This window comes from Eretmochelys imbricata, chromosome 2 (assembly GCF_965152235.1).
Source record: "Eretmochelys imbricata isolate rEreImb1 chromosome 2, rEreImb1.hap1, whole genome shotgun sequence".
Lineage (NCBI taxonomy): Eukaryota > Metazoa > Chordata > Testudines > Cheloniidae > Eretmochelys > Eretmochelys imbricata.
In genome coordinates this window covers 52,246,135-52,270,154 of record NC_135573.1, presented here as the reverse complement: position 1 = coordinate 52,270,154, position 24,020 = coordinate 52,246,135, and the positions used below count along the sequence as shown (strand labels likewise).

The 24,020-nt window shown below is 40.8% G+C and overlaps 1 protein-coding gene across 1 annotated transcript in view; it reads left to right on the top strand.

The window, feature by feature from the left end:
* The window catches only part of ZBTB10 (zinc finger and BTB domain containing 10), a 34,350-nt gene extending 13,856 nt beyond the window's left edge, over positions 1-20,494 (top strand). The window contains exons 2-5 of the mRNA XM_077810090.1: positions 35-932; positions 12,562-12,699; positions 15,873-16,048; positions 18,793-20,494. Coding sequence (XP_077666216.1) covers positions 35-932; positions 12,562-12,699; positions 15,873-16,048; positions 18,793-19,098 — 1,518 coding nt within the window. The 3' untranslated portion in view covers positions 19,099-20,494. The remainder of the gene's footprint in view (positions 1-34; positions 933-12,561; positions 12,700-15,872; positions 16,049-18,792) is intronic.
* The last annotated feature ends 3,526 nt before the right edge of the window (positions 20,495-24,020 follow it).

Here is a 24,020-nt window from a genome sequence, read left to right as displayed (position 1 = left end):
CTGAAAGTTAACTTTTTCCCCCCTCTAATTGCAGGAGTCAGAAATACCGTCTGAGTTGACAAATGAGGGATACTGCGACTACAACAGTAGGCCAAATGAGAACTCTTATTGCTATCAGCTGCTGCAAGAACTAAATGAACAGAGGAAGAAAGGCATTCTCTGTGATGTCAATATTGTGGTGAGTGGGAGGGTCTTCAGAGCTCACAAGAACATCCTGGTTGCCGGCAGCCGTTTCTTTAAGACTCTGTACTGCTTTACAAACAAAGAAAGCCGTAACCAAACCACTGTTACCTATTTAGATGTTGTTGCTGTTCAAGGTTTTTCTGTCATATTGGACTTCTTATATTCTGGTAACCTTGTCCTCACAAGCCAAAATGCCATTGAAGTGATGTCAGTGGCCAGCTATCTTCAGATGACTGAGGTTGTCCAGTCCTGTCGCAATTTCATTAAAGATGCCTTAAATATAAGCATTAAATCAGAAGCTCCAGAGGCTGTAGTAGTGGATTATAACAGAAGATCTGTTAGTCGGGATGGTCTGCCTTCATCAAGGGATCAGAAAGTTGCCAGTTTCTGGGCAACACGGAATCTTACTAACTTGGCAAGTAGTATAAAAACTGAAAATGATGGTTACTGTATTGATGAAGGCCAAATTGAAAACTATCAAATGAATGATTGTAGTTGGGTCCAGGATAGCTCACCTGAAATGGCTGAAAATGAATCTCAAGGTGAAGGAAAAGTGTTTGTGTGGAATGACATGGCCTCACAGGGACAATCAGTTCAAGAACCAGGAAAAGCAAGAAGGAAAAACCAGACTACAAAGAGATTTATTTATAATATACCACCTAATAATGAAGAGAACTTAGAAGATTGCTCAGTGATGCAGCCGTCAGTTCCATATCCAGAAGATTTGCAGTTTATTAAGGAAGAACCAGGTAAATTATTTCACTAATATATTGGATTATCCAAGTGTTAAACTGTTGTATCCATTCTAGGATAACCTCACTTCTATAAACATTTATTAGCTAAGATCCTGCAACAAGTCTTAAATCAGTAGACAAAATGAATTGCAAATATCGTACAATGTTGCAGGGAGTCTTATCTAATGTAAACATGCTTACTCTGTTTCGATTAGTAGTGTAAAAAAAAAAAGGCTGAATGTCTGTTTCTTGTGCAGATGTACACTATTGCCAAAATACTTGTAGACAAAGTATTAAAACTTACAGTTTACATTGGTGAATACCTACTTCCTATAATCCTCAAGAGCCAGTAATCTATTAAACCAAACAATGTAATATCAACTGGTAAAAACTTTCATTTTTTTATTTTGCTTATGTAAACGTTTAATTGTATATTCTCTTGACTAGCACATTTCAACTATCCACACCACATGTAACTTAATCCGTACTATGCTTTTAAAATCAGCAGTTGCCTTTTAATTTGAAAATAACTGAGTTTAATTGCCTGGCCAAAAGCTCTCCTGTGGTGGAAAGGTTGAAGTCTGTAAATTTGCGTCTGCTAGTGATTTATCTTTTTAATGATCATCCCTTTGTTCCGTATAAAGAGAAGTTGCATTTTGACTTCACACCAGTGGTGGTCAACCTATGGCCCTTGAAGAGATGTTTCACTTTTATTATGAATTGAAAGTGTGTTCCTTGAGCCACGGTTGCAGCGTGGTGTATGGGTTGTGTGGTGTGGTGTGCCAGTCCTATTGGTATGGGCTGGTGTTGGATGGGATCCCCTCCTGCTGCACGCCGTTTCCCAGGAGTAGTTGTAATGTGAGTCAGGATTGCTCTGAACAGCTCCTTAGTAGCTCCCTAGCTGGCTGCCTGCTGTATTACATGAGAGGGAGGAGAGTTGCTTTGGATGCTGTATTGTCTGCTTCCTTGTTGAGCTGCAGGTGCTTCATAATGAACAGGATAGGAACTTGACTGACCCTGCCTAAACTTAGGGGATTGACTTGCAAAAGAGGGCTTCTCCTTCCCCGTGCAGCCAGATAGGGCAGCCTAAGAAAAGGTTAAAGAAGCTGAGAATCAGTGAGTTATAGGTCTCCAATTGTCTGTCCAGCCCATGGCAGCTCCAGTTTCAGCTAGTAATGGTCCCTGAGCAACCATATGCCAGCTGGGGATAGCTGGAGTACAGCATGCTCAAACTATTCCTCTCCTTGCTCCAACCTGTTCTCTGTTCAGGGCACTGCACTAGAGTATGTAGGAGCCAGTTACGCTGGATCTGTGCTGTTATGGATTCTCCACATGTTGGGATGTCCACAAATGCCCTGCTGTGGACAACTTCCATTACGCTTGTATTGCCTGAATGAGGGAGAACAGCAACATTGCTTGATAAATATTAGGGAACTCAACAAGCAAATTTTTATTCTTGTTTCTCAGATCCTGCTGAGGTGTGTGTTTATTTATTTATTTATTTTGTAGTGTCACCATCAGGTAGACCATGCTTACTGACTTTACTCAAAATGAGAATGGATTCTTCTGTCAAATTTCCCAGCTAGTAACCAGTGAAGAGTTTGCTAGAAATTATTTTTCTAGAAAGAGCAATAGAACCCATGCTACTGAAGGAAGTAATGAGTGGGTTTTATTAAAAGTATTTCCTGGCATAAGTTTTCAGTGTCTTTCATCCCATTTTTGTGTGTATATACTAATAAATATTTTGTTTATTTTTTGTCAACTGCTGTTGCACAATGAGCAGACTTTTTTTTCAGCTGCCCACAAGGATGTCCTTTCATCTCTCCATCCCTACCCTTTTTCCTCTCTCCACTGCCCTGAATAGTTAAAGATTTCAAATTATTCCACAAATGTGAGGTAATGTGCATTGGAAAAACATTGAATTTGATCTGTCGTTATACTACTTACTCATTCAGCCCTTCAGTCCCTCTAAAGCCTTCACTAGTCTTAACTGCACTAATCAAAATAACTTTGTCATCTATAAATTTTTCTGCCTCATTGTTCACCCCTCCTTTAGATAATCATAAATATTTTAAACAATACCAGTCTTAAGATGCCCCAAGAGTTGAATATTGCAATTAACCTCTTCCCATGTTGAAAATAAGCCATCTACTTATCCTATTTTTTTCTCCCAGCTAGTTTTCAGTTCATTTTAGCACTTTGCCCCTTACTCCAATGAGTGCTTAACTTCCTGTAATAGCCTTTGAGAAATTTTATCAATTATTAGTTTTTAGGAAAGTCCACATAAACTTCCGCTGTTTCTCCTTTATCCACTATTTCTTTGACCAGTTCAAAGGATTAATAAATCAGTGTTGGTCAAGCCTGTAGGACAGGCATAGTCACTTGTGGCCCTTAAGGGCAATTGATAACAAAATTTGTACTTGGTTGTGAGTTGAAAATGTTCCCTGAGCTTCGCCCCCACTCTTTAAAACGAAAGTGGTTTTGAATTAACTTTGTTACAAGGAGGAAGAAGGAAGCAGAACTTCCCCCAGCGGCTGCTGCTTGAGTGGCACAGGAAAGGCTGGTCAAAAGCATTATGGGAGGAAGCTCATGGCCAAGCTCCCATATTAAGAGCTGACTTTTCAAAGTGCTCTAAATTCCATATGCATACTCAGTTGTCCTGAAAATTGGTTTGCCTCATTGGGGCGCAAAGTCAGATTCAGTGGTGCAAATTTGGGATCATTTGATCCCGGCCCAGAGAGATTGTTCTCAGGAAAAAAGGTGAATAGACTTGTACTGTTCTAACTCGTGCACACTTCTGTTTTAAACTGACACTGTTCTGCACCAAATAGAGCTTACCTGCTCCAATTCAACCTGAGCTAGCATCCAGCAACTGAGTTCTAGGTTGGGAAAGCAATATTTAAAAAGTCGGATTTGATCTCGCTCAGTAAACAGGTACATATAGGGAATGTGTACCAGAGAAAATGACTTTTGCATGTGAACAAAACGCTTCACTGATCAGACTTCTCCCTGGGGAGAATTAGCGAACAAACATGATGATAATAATAGTCATGTTTCTTAGTGCACTACTGAAAGGTACTCAGATACTGTGCTGATGAGCCTGGTATAAAAACTTAGTGTGCTCTGGCAGCCTTTACGCTTGCTGGCCCTAGAGCTGATATAGTACATAATGGTTTTGGGATAAAAGGTAGCACGGATGACCCATGCACAATCCACTGATCTGATTGTATCAAAGGAGTAGATGAAAGTATCTTCTGCTTAGGAAATCCATCAGCTATACCTTGTGTACGAGAGCCTGGTGGTGAATGTTGCAGTGACCAGAGGCAACACTGACCAGCCACACTTCTGACTTCATATACTAGTATATTGTCAGTGAAAAGCAGTGGTGGATTTAGAGTTAGTGGGGCCTTGTGCACAGCTTCATTTTTGGGGCTCTTCTTGGGACCCAGCCAAGAAAAGAACATTCTCTTATCTTCTGTCTTCCCCCACTCCCTCCCTCCCTCCCCCCCCTTCTGTTTTTTATTTTTCTTCATCCTCCTCCTGTATTATAAGTAAGGGGCAGTAAATGAAAATAAAGAGAGGTACCTTGATTGGGGCATGGGGTAGGGCTGCAGGGGGTGGGCTCTGGGAGGAAGTTTAGATGCGGGCGGGTGGGTGACGCTTACCTTGGGTGGCGTGGCTCCCAAAGCAATCAGCGCGTGCACACCTCTGTCAGCAACTCCTAAGCGGGTGGGGGATAGGGTGTCTCCACGTGCTTCCGCCCCCGCACCTCCCATTGGCTGTAGTTCCTGGCCAGTGGGAGCTGCGGAGTCAGTGCTGGGGTGAGAGTCAGTGCCCGGAGACGCAGCACCCCCCAACCCCTAGGGGGGACATGCCAGCTGCTTCTGGGAGTGGCACGGAGGGAGGGAGGGAGGTAGAGCTGGCAGGGAGCTGCCTTAGCCCTGCTGCTTGCACATCTCTGCATGCCCCTTGTGTGGAAGGCAGGCAGCACAAAGAGACACCTACCCCTCCTCTCCAGTGGCATGCAGAGACATGCCAGCAGCTGGCCACTTCTGGGAGTGGCGTGGGGCAACGAGCCACAGCATGGGGGCAGCCTGCCTGCCTGAGCCCTGCTGCACCGCCAGCTGGGACTTGGGCAGGTTGTCAGCTATTTGCCCTGAATTTTGGGAGGGCCCTTGTCGTTAGGGGCCCTGTGCCACCCTACCGTTTGTTTCATAGTAAATCTGCTCCTGGCCAAAAGGTTATACCAGTGTTTATCTGTCACATATGTCTATTCATGGGCAAATACCAGTTCAACTGTAGAAGGGTAGAAGGACACTTGTGTGGATGATAGTTTCTACAGGGAGACAACGTTAATTCAACAAGGCAACATGTGAAGGTACTGAGGCTGCCAGATGTTGGGCGTAGGTATTAGTTTGTTAGTAAAAGGTAGCAACAGCAGCTCCTTTCCGGCCATGATGCTGGAGAGTACTCGTGACTGCACTGTTCATACCTTCGTAGGGGCTCAATAAAAGCATGGTGATCTGCCATGTTATGGAAGATATCCTTTTTCTCCCAAAAGAAAAAGGGTGGCTTCCCTCAAAGACTAAGAAAATGGAAGCCAACCTTAGTTTCCTTGGGTTTGTTGTCCAGTTATCTTTGACCAGAGAAGTTAAATGGTACTTAATACATCCAGAGTCTGGTGTTCGGCCTTTCTCTTCACACAGGGGTGATGGGACGCAAGCCTCCTAAATACAAACAGCAAAAGCTGCTTGGTCTTCAAAAGGTTTCAGAAAGACTAGCAAGTCTGTGGTATCTGCCTTAGAGGACCTATCTGTTAAACGGATATTAAGAGTCTCGTACATCAAAAGGCTCTGCACTGTTGGGGTATGGAATCTTTGCTTCATAGAAATTCTTCTCTTGAATTGCTTCCAAAATGGCTCTTCTTCGCTTTCCAAGTTTACATGCTTTAAAAGAAATCCTTTCTGTCAAAAGCTACCGTGACCCATAACTCTGGGCTAGGGCAACTTTATGGTCTAAAAGGTGGCTAAGGCATTTGATTGCTGCTAGGAACATCTGGGTGGTTCTGAATGAACTGAGGAGCTTCAGGTAATCTCAAGGAGGTCCTGATTCAGGTGGATGGTAAGGTCACAGTTTTCTAAATAAACAGACTAATTGTACCAAGAAGTCTTTAGACAAGGCAGTATTCTATAGATTTTCCTAGTTTGCCTGACAGCAAAACTTGATCACTGACTGAAGCCAATTTGTGACAGAGCTACATGAATGATCCCTTATTTGGGGGTAGTGAATCAGTTTTTGTTTTTGTGTTATTTTTTTAATGAATAGGGGCACAGTAAAGATAGTTTATAACAACCTAGAATTGCTCTACACCTGCCACCAGAAAGATTGGGCTGGCAACTAGAGATGGGTTACGTACGTTCCTCTGCTAAACTATCTCTGGTACAAAAAGTCCTGACCAACCTCTGAGACAAAGGCTTCATGATCAGAACTAATGTTCCCGCCAAACACCAGTGTGACTGCCATTCTTTCCGATCTCTGCCCCTGACAATGCCATTTTATCTGCCACTACAGGCGAGTCTCATCTTATGCGCATTTAACATGCGCGAATTCAGCTTTGCGCAGTCAGCAAAAACAAAAAAACAAAAAAAGATTAACAATTTAAATACTGTACCTGTAGTGCGGGCGATTCCACCTGCCATTACACTCAATGTAATTTTGGCTATACGCGATTTTCGCTTTACGCGCTGACTACAGAACATGACCCCAGCATAAGATGAAACTCGCCTGTATAGCATGTAACTGGGATGTTTTCAACTCTCTTCTTGACACCAGTCTGCATCCGTAGCTTGCCCCTTGTTCCTTCACAACACTCCAAGTTCTGACCCTTTCTGGCATTCATCTAAGAATTTCTCTTATTTTAACTACAGCAAACGCCTTCTCTCTGGCTTTCCTGACATCCATCTCTCCTCCTTAAGCCTATTAAAAAAGCTGTTGATTAAAAATAGATTTCCTGACCTTTTGCTTTTGACCATGTCACCCCTCTTTTTCCAGTATCTCTACTGACTCTCGCTTTCTCACTGTATCAAACTTCTGGTCTTTATGCTGTTTAGGCCCTCCAGTTTAGCTGCTACCTATCCTTTCTTTCAGAGGGTAGCCATGTTAGTCTGTATCAGCAAAAACAAGAAGTCCTTGTGACACCTTAGAGACTAATAAATTTATTTGAGCATAAGCTTTTGTGGGATATAACCCACTTCATCAGATGCATGGAGTGGAAAATACGGTAAGCAGGTATAAATATACAGCCCATGAAAAGATAGGAGTATTGAATTGGCCTCGTTAGCACTACAAAAAGTAATTTTCCCTCTCCTGATACTCACCCCTTCTTGTCAGCTGTTGGGAATGGGCCACAGCCACCCTAATTCAATTGGCTTAGTTAGCACTGATCCCCGCCCCCCCAATTTGGTAAGGCAACTCCCATCTTTTTATGTGCCGTATATTTATACCTGCTTACTGTATTTTTCACTTCATTCATCTGATGAAGTGTGTTATAGCCCATGAAAGCTTAAGCCCAAATAAATTTGTTAGTCTCCACAGTGCCTCAAGGATTCCTCGTTGTTCTATCCTTCCTTGTATCTTTACTGTGTTGTTCCATCAACAAAGCTAGCCTCTGTCTCCCCTCTCCCAAGTGGCTTTAATGCATATAATATTCTTACTGACCTTCTCATTAAACTACTTCTAAGTCACTTTCAAAAAGCCACCTCCATGATACCTACAGTAAAAATGTAACTGATAGCTGCTAGGTAAGTTGCCTATTCATTTAACTCATTTGCTGTTTTCAAGTTAAAATGAACTATGCATAATGGCTGCTCTGGGTGCATAATGTTGTCTCTCTTGCCTTTCTTGTCTGCTACCCACTTATTTCCTCTTGTGTTAAATGCGATCGTAAAATCTTTGGGCAGTTATTCTCCTGCTAAATACTTTCTGGCACACCCTGTACCAAGTGAACCCTGTTCCTTATTGTGTAGGGGCCTGGGCACTTGTGTGTTAGTAGCAGTAAGAAACCTAATTGCTGCTTATTGGCTGAGGCAAATATAGTTCTCTATCCTTTCAGTGTTCTGGTTGCCCACTATATCTTGCAAAAGTCTCTCCATATCTGGTGACAGAGAACCATTAAACTTTCTGTAACACAACTGAGGATGTCTGTCTATATAGAAGATGAAAACTGCTAAGTCTGATTTCAAGTTACCCTATCTGCTGCATTTTTTTGAGATAGAATCATGTCCTTAATCATCATCATCAAACCTTTAATCTGCTGCCACACAACTTTAGTTTGCCTTGCAAAAAGATGAGAACAGTTGTCGTATTCCCTACACACACTTGTTGTTTACACTGCATCAAGAGACAGGGTTTGATTATCAGTGTTGCAGATATGGGGCCTTTTTGCTTAGGGTTGCTAAAAATTTTGATCACAAAGCTTTTTTTGGTGCTTAAATTTTTTTTTGGATGGCACTGTTTTCTTTACAGCTTTTCTTTAAGACCAAGAGCATTATAACAATTTCCTTTCTCTTTAAAGTGCTTACCTGCCCTCACTATCGGTTTCAGTTCCTTGATTTTTATTTATTTATTTTTTTAAAATAGAGACCTGGAGATTTTTAATTCCCCAGAGTGGGGTATAACAGATCACCATTCATCCATACTCTCCACCACAAAGGGACGATTTTGTGTATATATGGGAATTTGACCTATTCAAAAGGAATAGGAAGTTAGATACCCTATGTGTGTCCCATGTTTCATTACATGAGATACTGTGAAATGCCTGTACTGGAATCAACAATATTCTCTTCAAGCTGAGGGAGTTCTCGCTATGTTTTGTGTGCAGAAACCTGGACATAAGTATGATCTAAAATTTCAAAGAACAACTTCCTTACAGGGTTCAGTGGTAGCCGTGTTAGTCTGTATCAGCAAAAACAACGAGGAGTCCTTTTGGCACCTTAAAAACTAACAAATTTATTGGGGCATAAGCTTTTGTGGGCTAAAACCCACTTCATCAGATGCAGGGAGTGGAAAATACAGTAGGCAGGTATAAATACACAGCAAGTGAAAAGATGGGAGTTGCCTTACCAAGTGGGGGGTCAGTGCTAACGAGCCAATTCAGTTAAGGTGGAAGTGAGCTAGTCTCAACAGTTGACAAGAGGGGGTGAATACCAAGGGAGGAAAAATAGCTTTTGTAGTGCTAATGAGGCCAGTGTAATCAAAGTGGCCCATTTCAAACAGTTGACGACAAGATGTGAGTATCAGCAGGGAGAAATCAGTTTCTGTAGTGACCTGTCCACTCCCAGTCTTTATTCAGGCCTAATTTGATGGTGTCCGGTTTGCAAATTAATTCCAGTTCTGTAGTTTCTCATTGGAGTCTGTTTTTGAAGGTTTTTTTTGTTTTTGTTTTTTTTAAGAATTGCCACTTTTAAGTCTGTTGCTGAGTGTCCAGGGAGATTGAAGTGTTCTCCTACTGGGTTTTTGAATGTTATAATTCTTGATGTCTGATTTGTGTCCATTTATTCTTTTGCATAGAGACTGTCTGGTTTGGCCAATGTACATGGCAGAGGGGCATTGCTGGCACAAAGGAACTTTTTCCCCCCCCTCATTCTTTCTCCACCCAGCTCCCAGAAATCAAAGGAAAGTTACGTTGTCACTTCCTCCCCTCCAACAACCAGGCATGAGAGCTAAAATATTGGAATTCTCCTCCTCTTCTCTCCCTCTTCCCCTCCACCCCCCAAAAAGCCAAAAAAATAAAAACCAATAACCTTGGAACAAATCCTGTGGGGAGAGGGAGAAAAATTTCCTGTTTACTCATTGGGATCTGAGGCTTTGTGATCACTGAGACTGAGCTGCTGAGGTCAGTTGCATGAATGATCCCACATGGACTGTAGCTGGCTACCCAGCTGCGTGACAGTTTTTTCAGACACCTGTTAACTTCATTTGGGCTCCCTTTGAGCTGTCTTCCCATGCAGTTACCATTGCCAACCATAATCCATAATGCTATTTAAGCAGCAGAGTAAAACTGATGCATACAATCTGATGTAGAGTGAAAATCTCCTCAACAATAGTAGTGAAAAATTAATGTACGCTGGATACTTCTGCACATACCTTGCCCAGCAGAAAAGAAGTATACTGTCACTCTTGCTTCTGCTGTAGCACTGTCAAAGCATGGCATAACTTCTTATATCATGTGCACTCCTTACCTGCAAATGGATTTGTTAGCTGGAATTTACAAAAGTGCAGATATAGCTACTCCCATCCTGCTCAGGACTTAACCCCCAACAAAAGAGGGTAGGACAGGTTTACAAACCTCCAGATTTAAAACACCCATCACCAATGAAGAACAGGCACAGGAGAAGGGTAGGAATGATGTGGCTGCCTATCAGAATTCAGTGTAAAACACATGTTCTTGTGTATCAGAATGGTGTGTAATGCTGCCAATGCCAACGTGATATGCCTTTGATAAAAGATTTGTTCTCTTTATGCCTGACTAAAGAAACAAAATAGATAAGGGACCTGTACCCAGTTAATTGCTGGGGGATCACCACAATATATGGTTCTGGGCATGGTGGTTTCTAAATGTATTTTTTTCATCATTGGTAGCTAGAAGAAGAATAAAACAAAAACCTCAGAAGTCAAGCGAGGAGAGGGAGACAACATGAATTGAATGGGGGACAAGAAGAATGATACAAAGTGCATAAAATTTTGTTTTGTGGTGGAGACTGTATTTCAAGACTTTCTCCTACACGTCCTGTAGATACTAGGTGTATGGTGTTTGTGTATGTATGGGGAGGGTTTAGATTTAGAAACCAAAAATAGAACTGCAGTCCTCATTGAGGTTCAACAGAACGGCTCCTTATTTATAACATTTTTAAAGGGAGATAGGACTTTAAAAGTTTTAACCATTCTTAATGACTACAATCTTCAGCTTCTACACTTACTCCTGGATCTCTCGTTGGGTGGGTGGGTGGATTTAATCAGCTTTTTTAAAACTAGTCTCCTGTTGCTATATAATAGACATAAGAAAAAGTGGAAACTCATTGGCTAGGGAAGCCATGGCACTAATTGCACACAAAATACTGACAAACCAACAAAAATGGGACAGTGAGAGGACTGTTTGTTTACTTACTAAGTAGTATGACAATAGGATGAAATTCAAATAAGTGTGTGTGTTAAGTAGACTGTTCCTTTAAATTTGACTTTTATAAAAAAAAAAAATTCCTTGTGCAACTTTTCACAAACATACAAATTTACAGAGACTGAATGGGACAAAGGGCTGATCAGTTTTTTGTACTGCTTTAAGTATGTTTGAAACTGGGTGTAATTAAGGCCGTACAATCCCTGGTATGTATGTAGTTATAGTGCAAATACATGCAGTTATCACAGTAGACTTACAGAAATGAGTTACACCTGTTTAAATCACCTTTCTACAGGTATAAGGCATGGTCTGCATTACACAGTTTTGCCAGCATAGCTATATTGGCTGGGAATGAGGAGAAAAGTATGCTTTCTGCTCGCCATCAGTGTGTTGGCAAAACTGCTTATGTAGATGCAACGGTGCTGTCAGAGTATTTGTCAGGATAGCTAATGTCATTGAGAGAGATTGTGTAGCTATGTCAGCAGAACAACTTCTGGGAGTTTACACTAAGGGTTTGCTGGCATACAAAAACAGAAAAAATAAGAGGGCAAAAAGTGGGGGAATGAGGACCTACATACATAAAGCCAGCCCCACACAGATACAAACTTATATTCACTGATTTAGATCTGTGAATATAAGTTTGTATCTGCAGAACCGCAGGGCTCTCCCAGGAACTGCAGTGATGAAAGGAACAAAATGTGGGGCCGCTGCTTCCAGGAGCCAGTGCCCCGTGCCGGCAGCTCCTCTAGCATAGCTGTACCGGCCCCAGCCCTGCCCCCTCTTTGGGGGCAGTGCAGCTGCATTGGAGGAGCTGTCAGTGCGGGGAGCTGGCTCCTGGGAGTGGCAGACACGCGTTCTGCTCCTTTCACCCCTGCAGTTCCACAGATACCGATTTATATCCATGGATATAAATTTGTATTTGCGTAGGGCTCTATACATACAGTAAAACTTGATCCTTCAGGGTTTTTGTGGCATGAAAAATGTTTTTGCAGAATCTCCAAGCATGGAGAGGATAAAATTGCTCAGGGCTGTAGTCTAAGAATCTTACATTTTGGTGAAATTAGTTAATGTTTACTTGTAAGGGAATATCAGAGTAATCAATGCATAAATAAGGCCTTATTTGAATTCTGAGCTGTGTGGTTTAAAAAAAAAATTGTGGCTGAGTTGCAGACAAGCTATGGAAAACTGGAAAAGTAATAATGGACCTTATTATTTGCAGTAATAAAGTCATTATTACTTTTCAGCAATTTTCTGCTGTCAGCCACTCGGGGCTGAGAATGCGGGTGCCCGCTGTCAAAATTGCAGGGAAGCCTAATATTGCAGAATCTGCAGTTTGCCCAATATCACAAATTAAATAGGTTCTTAGTCATAAAGCTTTTTGAAAAGTTTGTTTAAAAATATAACTGTTTAGAGAATTCTCTTCTATAGAATTTTGTATAAATCAAGTGAAAAGAACATTACTTGTAACAGGTACTTCAAATGACTTCAAGTATGGACTGTTGCCGGGTACTTCAAATGACTTCAAGTATGGACTGTTGCCGGGTACTTCAAATGACTTCAAGTATGGACTGTTGCCGGAATCTTGGCCAAAAGAAGCATGGGAAAATGGCAAGTATATTTTTTTCCCCTTCATAGCCCTTTGGGGGTCCAGTTTCTTGTACTATTTAATGATCGTATAGATTAGAACGCCGGAAGGGACAGCGGTGGTCCTCTAGTCTGACCTCTGTATAGCACAGACCATTGGACCTCCTTGAATTTTATTCTTGTTCTATGAAAATTTTTTAAAATCCTGGGTTATAGCAAACTTCCTCTTAGACAATGTCACAGTAGCTTTTCCCAAAGTAAAGTATATCCAGTTTGGCTTTTTTTGAAATATTAGGCTCTTACCATCAATTTAGGATAGATGGATTAGCATACAGATGAAATAGATTTGATCTTCAAATGTATAATGCTTAACTTTGAAAATTGTCACTTAACATACTAAGTTTTGGTTAGTGCAATTCATATTTCCTTTCAGCATGGCTAAAAGCATCTTCTCTTGAGACCCCTGTTCGTGTGGTCTTGCCCTTCTGGGAGTAACATCTCCCCTCCCCGCCCCCCCATTCACCCCCACTACATAGATCTAGCTAGGGGTTAGCTGTAGACAAATTCTCTGAAGATTTTGAGAATATCCAAAGAAGCACTGTCATGTAAGTAATCTTAATAAGACACCCCTTCTCAATAAAGCAGCTATTTTAGGAACATACAGGAGTGGGTAGTAATATCTAGCCCTTATATCCCTCATCAGAACTCAAAGTGCTTTATGAAGGAAGGATGATTATAACTGACACTTCTAGGTAGGGAAACTGAGGCAAAAGGAGGTGAAATGGCATGCCTACGGTCACTTGCCAGCATGCCAGTGAATAGAACCCAGGTCTCAAGTCCCAGTCCAGTATTCTGTCTACTAGGAGAAACTTCCTCAACATAATACTTCAAGCAGGGTCTTAATGTTACGCTTAAGTTTTGTATCTGCCTCTCCCCCTCCCATCCTTGCGGGCATACGTAAGTAAGGTTAAGATTTTGTCACTGTTTTTTTTTGTAAAAGTCATGGGCAATAAACAATAATTCATGAAGCCTGTGAGCTATCCGTGACTTTACTAAAAATAACCCGGGACAGGGCTAAATAGGGAGGAGGAATGGAGTCCAGGGAGGGGGCGGGAAGAATGACATCCCAGAAGCCGCAGCGCAGGGCACAGCCTGGGGGGTGTACAGCTCCCTGCTCTGGAGATGGCTGCAGCTGTGGGACAGGTGCACGACCCCCAGCTGCAGCCTCCCCAAGCTGCGGCCACAGCCAGGAAGGGGCGCATGGCCCCGGGACACCATGGGGCAGGGGCGCACAGTGCCCGCTGCAGCTCCCGCCATGGTGATGGGGTATGCAACCCCGGCTGTGGCCCCTGGTGGAAGCCGCAGGGCTGGAGGGCAGTGGGGGATGCGCAGCCCCAGCTCTGGAGCTGGTCTACCGGGGTGGCGCATGGTCCTGGGACGCAGCGGGGTAAGGGCACACAGTTCCCGCCTGCAGCCCCCGGCGGAAGCGCAGCCCCAGCTCTGGAGCTGGCCGCAGGGAGGGCGGGCAGGGCTCTGCGGGGCAAGGGTGCACAGCCCCTGCTGCAGCTCCTGCCACGGGGCTGTGGCATGTGCAGCCCCTGCTCCAGAACTGGCTGCAGGACAGGGGCGCACAGCCTGACTGCAATCCCTCCACTCTCCGCAAACCACAGGGCAGGGGCTGCAGGGTCCTGATTCTAGCTATCCAGCTTGCAGTTACGAGCTGCTGCAGCTGGGCGGGGGTGCACAGTCCTGCCTCCAGCCACCGGTTCAGCTGCTGACTGCTGAAGCAGAAGTCAGAGGTTCAGTAAAGTCACAGAATCCGTGACCTCTGACTAAATCATAGCCTTATACATTAGTATTAGATTTTTAAATTGATCATTTTTGTTGGGGATTTTTATGGCACTCTGAGTGGCTGTCTTTTTGCCTTTTAAAGATGCAATACCTGGATGCAGGAATAGTCACTTATTTTTTGTCAAGGTCCTGATTCCCGAGAAACATTTTTCACACTACAATAACAATAATGGTAATAAGTAAATAAAAAGATTTTGCAGTCCATTTAAAAGCATCTGACGGTCTGAATTTGGTCTGCAGTCCACCTATTGACTATCTCTGCCTGGAAGCATACGAGTACAGGTTCAGTCAGTTCCGGGATAAGATTTCTTAAAGGTGACTAGAATTCAAATAAGTTAGTTAACGTTACGGATCTGTTAGATGCAGCAAACGTGAGTGCTCAGCTATTGAAAGCCAAATTTTTGAAGACTACAAATACTTAAAATCCATGGTACAAATGAATTAATTCTTTGCCAGAGGGAGCAGTAGTACCTTCTGTTTAGACACACACAAGTCTTTGCTTTCTCCTTCCTGACATCAGCTCCCCAGAATCCATCCTATGCATAGCCACATGCACTTAGAAAACGTCTTTTAAAAGTTTTGGTGGCAGTTAGGTCCATGTGCCTGTATCTTGTGTTCCTGTCTTCCCTGGGTGAACATATGAACAGCCATCCCCCATAATGGTTTCTGAGTTCTACTCTGTCCAACTGCACTATAGTCATAGGACCCATTCCTTTCCTTTTGTCGTATAGTAGTGTAGTGTCTTAACATTTCTTGTAATTCGGGTTTGTGCATGGCCATTGAGCTCTACCATCCCTGGCTCATGGGTATAATAACTAGCTCTTGCCTCCTGATGATACCTCGGTTCTTCACTAGCTCTAGAAGCTGTATCTGAGCTCTGAATTAAAGGGGAAGAAGGGAGGGTAAATGAGGTTCTATGGAGGCAATGCATAAGTAAATTAATGAAGTTAAGTAACTTTGATTATTCTAAAATTATAATACAACTTGCTATCAATATAATGAACCAAAATACCTTCCATATTTTTAACAAATTTTTATATAAACCAATAAAAACAGGTTTCCCCTCAGTTTCAAAGAATTGGTCTGTCCTTGGGTTCTGGAATCTTTTTGTATGAGAATGAGACTTTGAGGTGTCCATATTTACTAGATAGGCACCTTCAGTCAAATTCTGCTTCCTGGGCCTACTGTATCAGTGGACCCCAGAGAAGCACTGTTCTGACCTGGGTAATTTTGACGTCTATATGGTGCAAAAGCCTTTTGCTGTTTCAGCTGAACTAGAATGTATCAGATGATAGTCTTGTTTTATTTTGTTTCGTTACTAAACCCTGGGACTTTTTTTTTTTTAGGTGATTCATCTGCTCTAATCATGAACAAACTGAAGTGTCCACACTGTAATTATGTAGCCAAATACAGAAGAACACTAAAGAGACACTTGCTCATTCATACAGGGGTGAGATCTTTTAGCTGTGACATCTGTGGGAAGCTGTTTACTCGAAGAGAGCATGTAAAAAGACATTCCTTGGTGAGTAACATTTTCTCTGTCTTTAAAGCTCTCAAATATTTCTTAATCTTTTGATAAAAACAGTTTCATAAGAGATTTGACATGTGAATAGTCTGTTTTACCATGAAGTAACCAAGTTGGAGTCTACTTGGTACCAGGACAACTATATCTCTCTTTAAATTCCCATCTGGAAATCACACTATTGTCAGTGAAATTTGTTCCAAGATATTCCGTGTAGATGGCATGAGTATTTTGGAGCAGATGTTTTAGGAGGATTGAGGAAGTGACAGAAAAATAAGAGCAGAAATGCATCATTTTATAGGCTTCGTAGACCAGAAGAAACCTTCCCTTGTTCGGGCAGCAGTTGAATATAACATCCTTTCGTTCTGTATTACTACTTTACCATTTTCTGCCCAAACTAACAACTCACTAATCAATTTCTCCCAAGTGCCTTGGTGAAGTTGAAGGTATGTTCATTCCAAAGCCATCTGATGGGATGATATATTATGCACTTTAAAAATCCAAGTTGGGGCGACCAGTGTTTCCAACCTGATGCTGAAAATGAAAACTTGCCTTTGACACTGATCCCATGTAAAATGCCATTGAACAGTTACATGCACCCATATGGCACGTTAGTGAGTATCTAAATGGCCATAAGAACTTATCTTGAAGTGCTGTGATTATGTGAGAAGCCAGAGATGTGTTTATATTCTAGGCATTTCAATAGGTATTTTCTATGTAGTTTACAAGTGATGAGACAGATGAAGTTTCATTTTAATTCTTGGGTTGTATAAATCCTAGGTGCACTAACATTTCAGCTTTAGGGAAGCAATAAAGGCGGGTGAAATTGGTAGCAAAAAAGATGGTGATATTTTTCTAAAGTAGTACCCTCATGAGATACCACTGCGGAAGATTGTGTGATTGCATTTTGAACATCTGCAACTTCTGTGGGTGACTTGGGCTTGGCCCCCTCTGTTATCCAAATACATCCACAAGCTCCACTGGGTTGTTTGGGCCTCACTGAGGGGAAGCTCAAGCCCATAAGCCCTGTTGGGCTTCTTGAATTTGGCTCCCCTTTGAAAAGGCAGGAAAGACACATTCTGCTAGGCTCGTTGGACTTGGCTGCTTCTTGAGTCAGGGAAGGGAAAATGGCAGTACACTATAGAGTCTGTTCATTCAAGGTTTCTAAATGAGATGTCACACTCAGTGCCCTGTGTAAACCTTCCTGATATTGTCCTCCCTCTCCTTTCTCATGTATGCTTCTGTGAGCAATGAAGCTGTTAGCAATATCAATTATTTAAAGTATTGTCATTGAGCATCTGAGTTAGCTGCCCCATTCATTTCAGTGGGTGCTAGTATCTCTGAGGAGGAAAAATCTCTGCCAACATCACTGGATCTGTTAACGTGTTGAAAGCCAACTAAGTTTTATTTCAACAACAATTGCACGTAGAGCCTTAACTTTTTTAAAAATTAAAGCAAAGCAAAAATTCTGGGGAACAAGAAAGCAACAGGAAAGAGGTGCTGGTACACAGTACTGCTGCCTACTGCCTCAGTCTGAGCTCAGAGTAAAAGAGAACACGTTGTATTAGTAATATATACCAAGTTATAACTGTTCCGTGGTAGTGTAGTTTCAGTACCACTCGAGACTTTAACTGCAGTGAGCAGCTGTTTCTGTTAGTAAGTAAATTTTCATTTGAGGAATGGGTTTTGTTGCACTAGGTATGGGACAATATCCGAGTGAGTCTGAACTATGAAAATCTATTGCTTCTGAGAACTATACTGATTCTACGCATGCATAGAATCACTAATCATCTGCATGGATTTTTATTTTTTCATCATCCTTCATTGCCTTAAACTGAGTACCAGTTTCATTCTTGTCTACAGAGGAAACTTTTTCAGTATAATCTGAGAATTTAAACAGTTACACCAGTATAACCTCCTGTGAGCACACTTGTATTCCAATATAAGACTGACTTTTTACTGTTTACATTGTGTTGCGTAGGAAGGCATTTAAGCTAAACAAAAAACATTCATCTTATAAATATCGTAGAGTGGTTATGCTGGTTTTGTTATAGTACTGTAACTGTTAACATATTCCCCTATAATCAAGGCCTAAATGTTATATGGTGAAATACCTCCCATCCAACTAATTTCCATCTGGTTTTTAAATTGTGCGTTTCAGTGATTTGTTTAAGGATACGATATGAAAATAGTTTAACAATAATAATGGAATGGGTTCAAATCATATTAATTCAATTGTATGCATAAGGAGTTCAGTCCCGTATAAAGGTCTTGAAAATAATCTCTCCATAGAGAAGTGGGAAGTTTTTCCTAGGGAACGAAGGGGCCTAAGCCATTAATTTATGCAGGGTTTAAGCTAATTTATTTTTAGTTTCTAGCCCTTAGAATAGCAAAGACAGTCTTCAAAAAGATGACTCTGTGGAACTTTATAGTGTCTTTTTTTTTCCAAGTGTCTATACAAAACTATACAGCAGTGAAACTGACAAGAATCATGCCAGTCTGATCCAAGCCAGCTGCTTAATCTGTAGGCAGGCAACAGTTAAGGCAGTGAAAATATTGCCTTTCAACCTTCAGAGGCCCTTTTGTCTCCCCTCTCAGCCTTTGGCTAGCAAAGTTTGTATCAAAAACTCTTTTGATGACCTCAAAACATGAACTGACCTCAAACAATTCATGCAGATTCAGCAGTTTTTTTGAAATATTGCAAATGTGATTTTCTTCTAAATAACATTTCTCTTCCTGTTCAGGTGCATAAAAAGGATAAAAAGTACAAGTGTATGGTGTGTAAGAAGATCTTCATGCTAGCAGCCAGTGTTGGAATAAGACATGGATCTCGACGCTACGGAGTGTGTGTAGACTGTGCAGATAAATCTCAACCAGGAGGGCAAGAGGGAGTTGACCAGGTGCAGGACACAGACTTCCCTAGGGATGAAGAGTATGAGGAAAATGAAGTCGGAGAAGCCGATGAAGAGTTAGTTGATGATGTAGAAGAACAGAATGACCAGTCTCGATGGGATGAATCTGGGGAAGTCTGTATGCCTTTAGATGACTGAGGCTGTACTGCTTAAGGATGCTGCAGTTGGACACTGTGGATTGACAATTTGAGTTCTTGGACTGAAGGCTTGCAAAATATGGTACAGGCTGGATGGTAGTTATGTTGCTGTGAAAACTGTAGGGTCAAAGCCTTATAGCAAAAAAGGATTATTAAATTTTTTATGATATTTGCACAGGACTGTACAGCATACAACCATTTGGTTGAATTATACAGAGTCCTCACATCTAGTCAGTTATCAAAAGAAAATGTATTTTTTATTATTTATAGGATATAGCTACTTGGGTCCTATTCAAACATGGTAACTGTACTTATTATGTTACGCATTCATGTATCCTTCAACATGAATGAAGAAAATTACAATCTTGTTATGGAAATACATGACAGCTTCCCCAAATCCAATCATAGTTTCAGTGAACCAGTGAGGCTAATTTGGGCTAGTGGCTCTTATTTCCAAAAATAGGGCTTTGCCACACCACTCTTGCCTCCCCCTTACCCTTAATGGTCTAAACTCCTCAGTAACTTAAATATGCAGTATAGGTAATATCAACATGCTAATGAAATTGACTTATATTGGTTGGCTTTAAGCCAGCCTGTGGTGTAGGTGACAAGCACTGGAGAAGATAGTATTGGCATTAATTTACTGACTTGATTTCTTGACAATTTTGAATTTGCAAGAAAGCTATTTCTCTTTCAACAAATGCAGAATAATCACACGAGGAAAAAATGATTAATAATACTGGGAAGATTGTGATTCAAGTATGAGTAACTTTTTCCTTGTCACTTAAAAAATTTTACTATATTAAATACTTGCTGCCTGTTTTAGGTATCTTTTTGTTGGCAGCATTCCCTGTTGACCATCTTTTTTCCTCCAGTGTATACCTCAGTCCAACACAAAGCTTAAAGAATCCCCAAAATGGAGAAAGTGTGTCATAGAAATATTATGACATCTGACTTTGTTAATTTACGATTAATGTCTGCTTTTGGCTGGTTTTGTTATGCAGTATGAATTTAGACACTAGGCTGTTGTGCCCATTGTTATTCATTAAAATGAACACAAATGATCTAATTTTTTTAATTCTTTTGTATTTTTCTGGGGTGTTTCTAGTGTTTAATGTTAAATTATGTTTAACTTGGCGGCTTAATTTGATCGAACGTTTTTAAAAAACAAAACAAAACCAAAAGCAAAGTGATATTCATTTGAGTTCACCATTTAGAATGCTCCACTTCCCACACTCTTTACTTCAGTTTTTGAGGAGGCATTGAAACTTGAATTTTTGTAGCCATGGACTTTTTTTCTAAACTTGTGATACTGTACCAATGATTTCAGGCTCCTTTCTGAGGGAGGGGAGGGTATTGCACCTTTAGGTTAAACTCCTTCGCTTCATCTAGCCTAATGAATTAGCTGATCATTGGACACTGCATTTGATGTAATACTATGTCACAATGAATAAATATGCACAGCATTTATCATAACACATAGCTAGGCCAGTGTGACTGTACTGTATTAAAAAATTGAGGGTCCCCATATTTTCAGCTTTTGTTTTAATTTTAAAATAAGTATATTTTCCTATTTTATATCAGGTAACTAAATTATGCTAGTTGTGTGGAAAACTTTGAACTATGCTTTGATGGACAGAATCTTAATGGTGCTCCATCTGATCAAAGTTGGTATGTATTTAAAGAGACAAGCTTTACTGTTGTCCGTTTATTTCAGTAGAACAGTGATTTAATGTTAGACATTGTTTCTGCTGGAGGAAACTGAGATAAGTTGAACTACAGTTATATGCGTATTAAAATGCATCTTTTTAATCATCCAGTTGTTTCATGGGTAGTTTCCACAGCACTATAAACCTGACAGATGACTAGTTTTTGTTTTTTGCTTTTTTTAAACTGAAGAATACATCTTATTCTCATTGTTCTAGACTGAAATGTGTAATTCTGGTGGGGTCCAAAGTAGAAATTAGTTGGGCAAAGATCCTATGAAAAAGTATTTTAAACGTTAAAAGTAATGTTCTGCTTTGTGAATATGTAAGTATAGCATAAAGATTTTTTCCATCCCATTTATCCCCTTTAAAACCATAGTTTACAATTGGTAGATCTGTCTCTGTGTGTGTGTGTGTGTGTGTGTGTGTGTGTGTGTGTGTGTGTGTGTGTGTGTATATACACACATACATACATACATACATATACATATATACACACACACATATATATGAAATTCACCTAAATCTGCTTTATTAGAATACAGCTCACTTAATGCTTAGAAACTGGACCTGGCTTTACATTCTTAATGTATTTTACTTTTTTCTCAAGGTATGAACTTATTCTCTTGAAACTGAATCTCCTTTTACTACTTAAATCATTTATGTATATCTGGTAAATTATGACCAAATTTGTTGTTAGATTGCATACAGTAAATTGAAATATACACTTGGTACACTACAGAATTGTTGTGCTTTTGTTCTGGTTATATTTTGAAAAACAGGGTTTAATATAGATTGAGTGTAACTTATAAATATTCAAACATTCTTATAATTGACTGGCCTTAGACTCTTCTGTTGTATTGTGACAATCTCTATGTGGTTAGTAACATTTACTGTTTGGTGTCAAATTGTTTTCTTACTGTAACACAAGACGATCTTAGTCATCTGGTGCGAAATAGGTAAGTACAGGAGATGCGCTTGTTCAGAACATGGTTTATAACCTGAGTACTCTGAGTTGGTTGTCGCTCAATATTTTTCATTTTAAATAAATAAAGTAATTGGGGGCTGTGATTTAATAGAACAGTGAATAGAAAAGTGACACAGTGGATTTGTTTAGCTACCTTTTTATATATCCTAAAGAAGAAGAAAAAGACACAAACCCTTCCTTTTGCAGGCTGTCTGTAGTACAGAATGGGTTTTTTATTTTGCAAAGCTGTGATGCCTGCTCTTTAGAAACTCATGTAAGGCATTTCTTTTTAGGCACTTGTTCATGAGGCCAGTTGATAACATCCATAGGATGCAGACACATGATTTTGATTAATAATTTCATTCTCCTTATCAAACTTTTAGCTACAGCTAAAATAGATTAAAACTTGTCATAAATTGCACACACATATTAATAGCATACAGTACCCAAGGAGCATCTTCCCATTGTAATGTTAAAGGTATGAAACACAAAGATGGACTTTTTTCCATCACACAAGAAATTCACAGTTAAGAATCTGTTGTAAGAGTTAATCTATCATTTTTTTTCCTAAGTGAAATTAGTTTGTGTCTGAGTTCTGAGACTGATACACATGATCCTTAATAGATACAGTACAGGTAGTGGGAATTGAAAATATCAGTCACAATAGTAAAAAAAACTTTTTTGCATCTATAAATGGATACCATACATCACAGCTCTGTTTTTACAGCTTGATATTACCAGAACCTTTTATTTCCATTTTGAGGGGAATGGGTACCAGCCGATAACTTTTTCTTTAAGTCCTGGACACCAGCCTCCAATAAACTTCTGGTCTCCCAACAACTGACGTAGCTCTGACCATCTGAGAAAAGCTTTGTTAATTATTTGACATTAGCTTTAAATTGGTAAGATTTTAGTAGAGCTCTCATTAATAAAGTAGAGACGGCTTGTTTTTTTTCGCTTGTCTTTCAGATTCTTAATTCTGTTCAGCCAGAGTTGGGGAAGGTGCTTACTACTTAATATGCATCCAAAGAACTGGTGTTGAGTCACTTCTTGCTTCTCTAAGATTCCTTCCTCAACAACTCAGCTTGGGGAACATTTTGATGGAAGAACTGCCTCCAAAAGAATGAGAGAACAGATACTTGGCACTTCTAAAATGCCTGTCATCTAAGGTTCTTAAAATTCTTTGGAAACATAAAGAAAAGCTTCTGCACCTGTGCTTAGACTCTGCATAAGTAATCTAGATAACCAAATGTGTGACCAACCTGCTTAACCTGTAATCAGAAGTCTTCTATTTACAGATGGATGAAGGTTGTTGTCTATATGACAGTTAGGTAATTTCCCTCCCTTCTGCACAACACAAGTGTATTCCACTAGAGATCTGACTGCATCCTGGGAAGAGCCCATACATCTACCAGGGCTCGCAGATCTGCAATGTAGACATCCCTTCATACATTCTTGCTGCTACAACAAAACATTTGTCTGTACATTTAGCTTATCTTTAGGAGGTGGAATTTGTGTGCAGTGATTTGATAGTAATAAGATCTATCATAGGTGTTTTGGGAGTTCAATTCAGACTGACTCGGAGTGATAAGAGGAAAATACACTTGCTAATTGCCAGTTTTTCATCACGTCTCTAATTGGGCCAGTCTAGGTCTAGGCTAGGTGTGCTAGCCAAGGTGGACAATGAGGAAAAGACATTTCAAAAACACAAAAGGGAGGTGGTTTCTGGTCTCTGTGACCTCTGCGCTGTGGACTTTACAATTGTGACCAAAGCAGTCACAATCACAAGGAATGGGACAGCTGCCGGAGGACTGTTTGGGCTGACACAGGTCATGCAGTATCTACACTCTCACTTCATTGACTTCAGTAGGTCGACCAGGGCTCTACGCTGTTCAGGGAGTTGTGTGGGGGGGGGGGGGGGGGAAGGGTTTGCCTCGTAAGAGGGTACTTACATCAGTCCAAGACAAATCTAAGCAAAATCTGGAGGGCAGATCATGCACAAATAGGTTGACGTAAGGTGATTAATGTCAACCTAACTCTGTAGTGTAGATACTGCATGACCTGCAGCCCAAACAGTCCTCCGGCAGCTGTCCCATTCCCTGTGATTGTGACTGCTTTGGTCACAATTGTAAAGTCCACAGTGCAGAGGTCACAGAGACCAGAAACCACCTCCCCTTTGTGTTTTTGAAATGCCTTTTCCTCATTGTCCACCTTGGCTAGCACACCTAGCAGCTTACCCTTGTTGTAGGC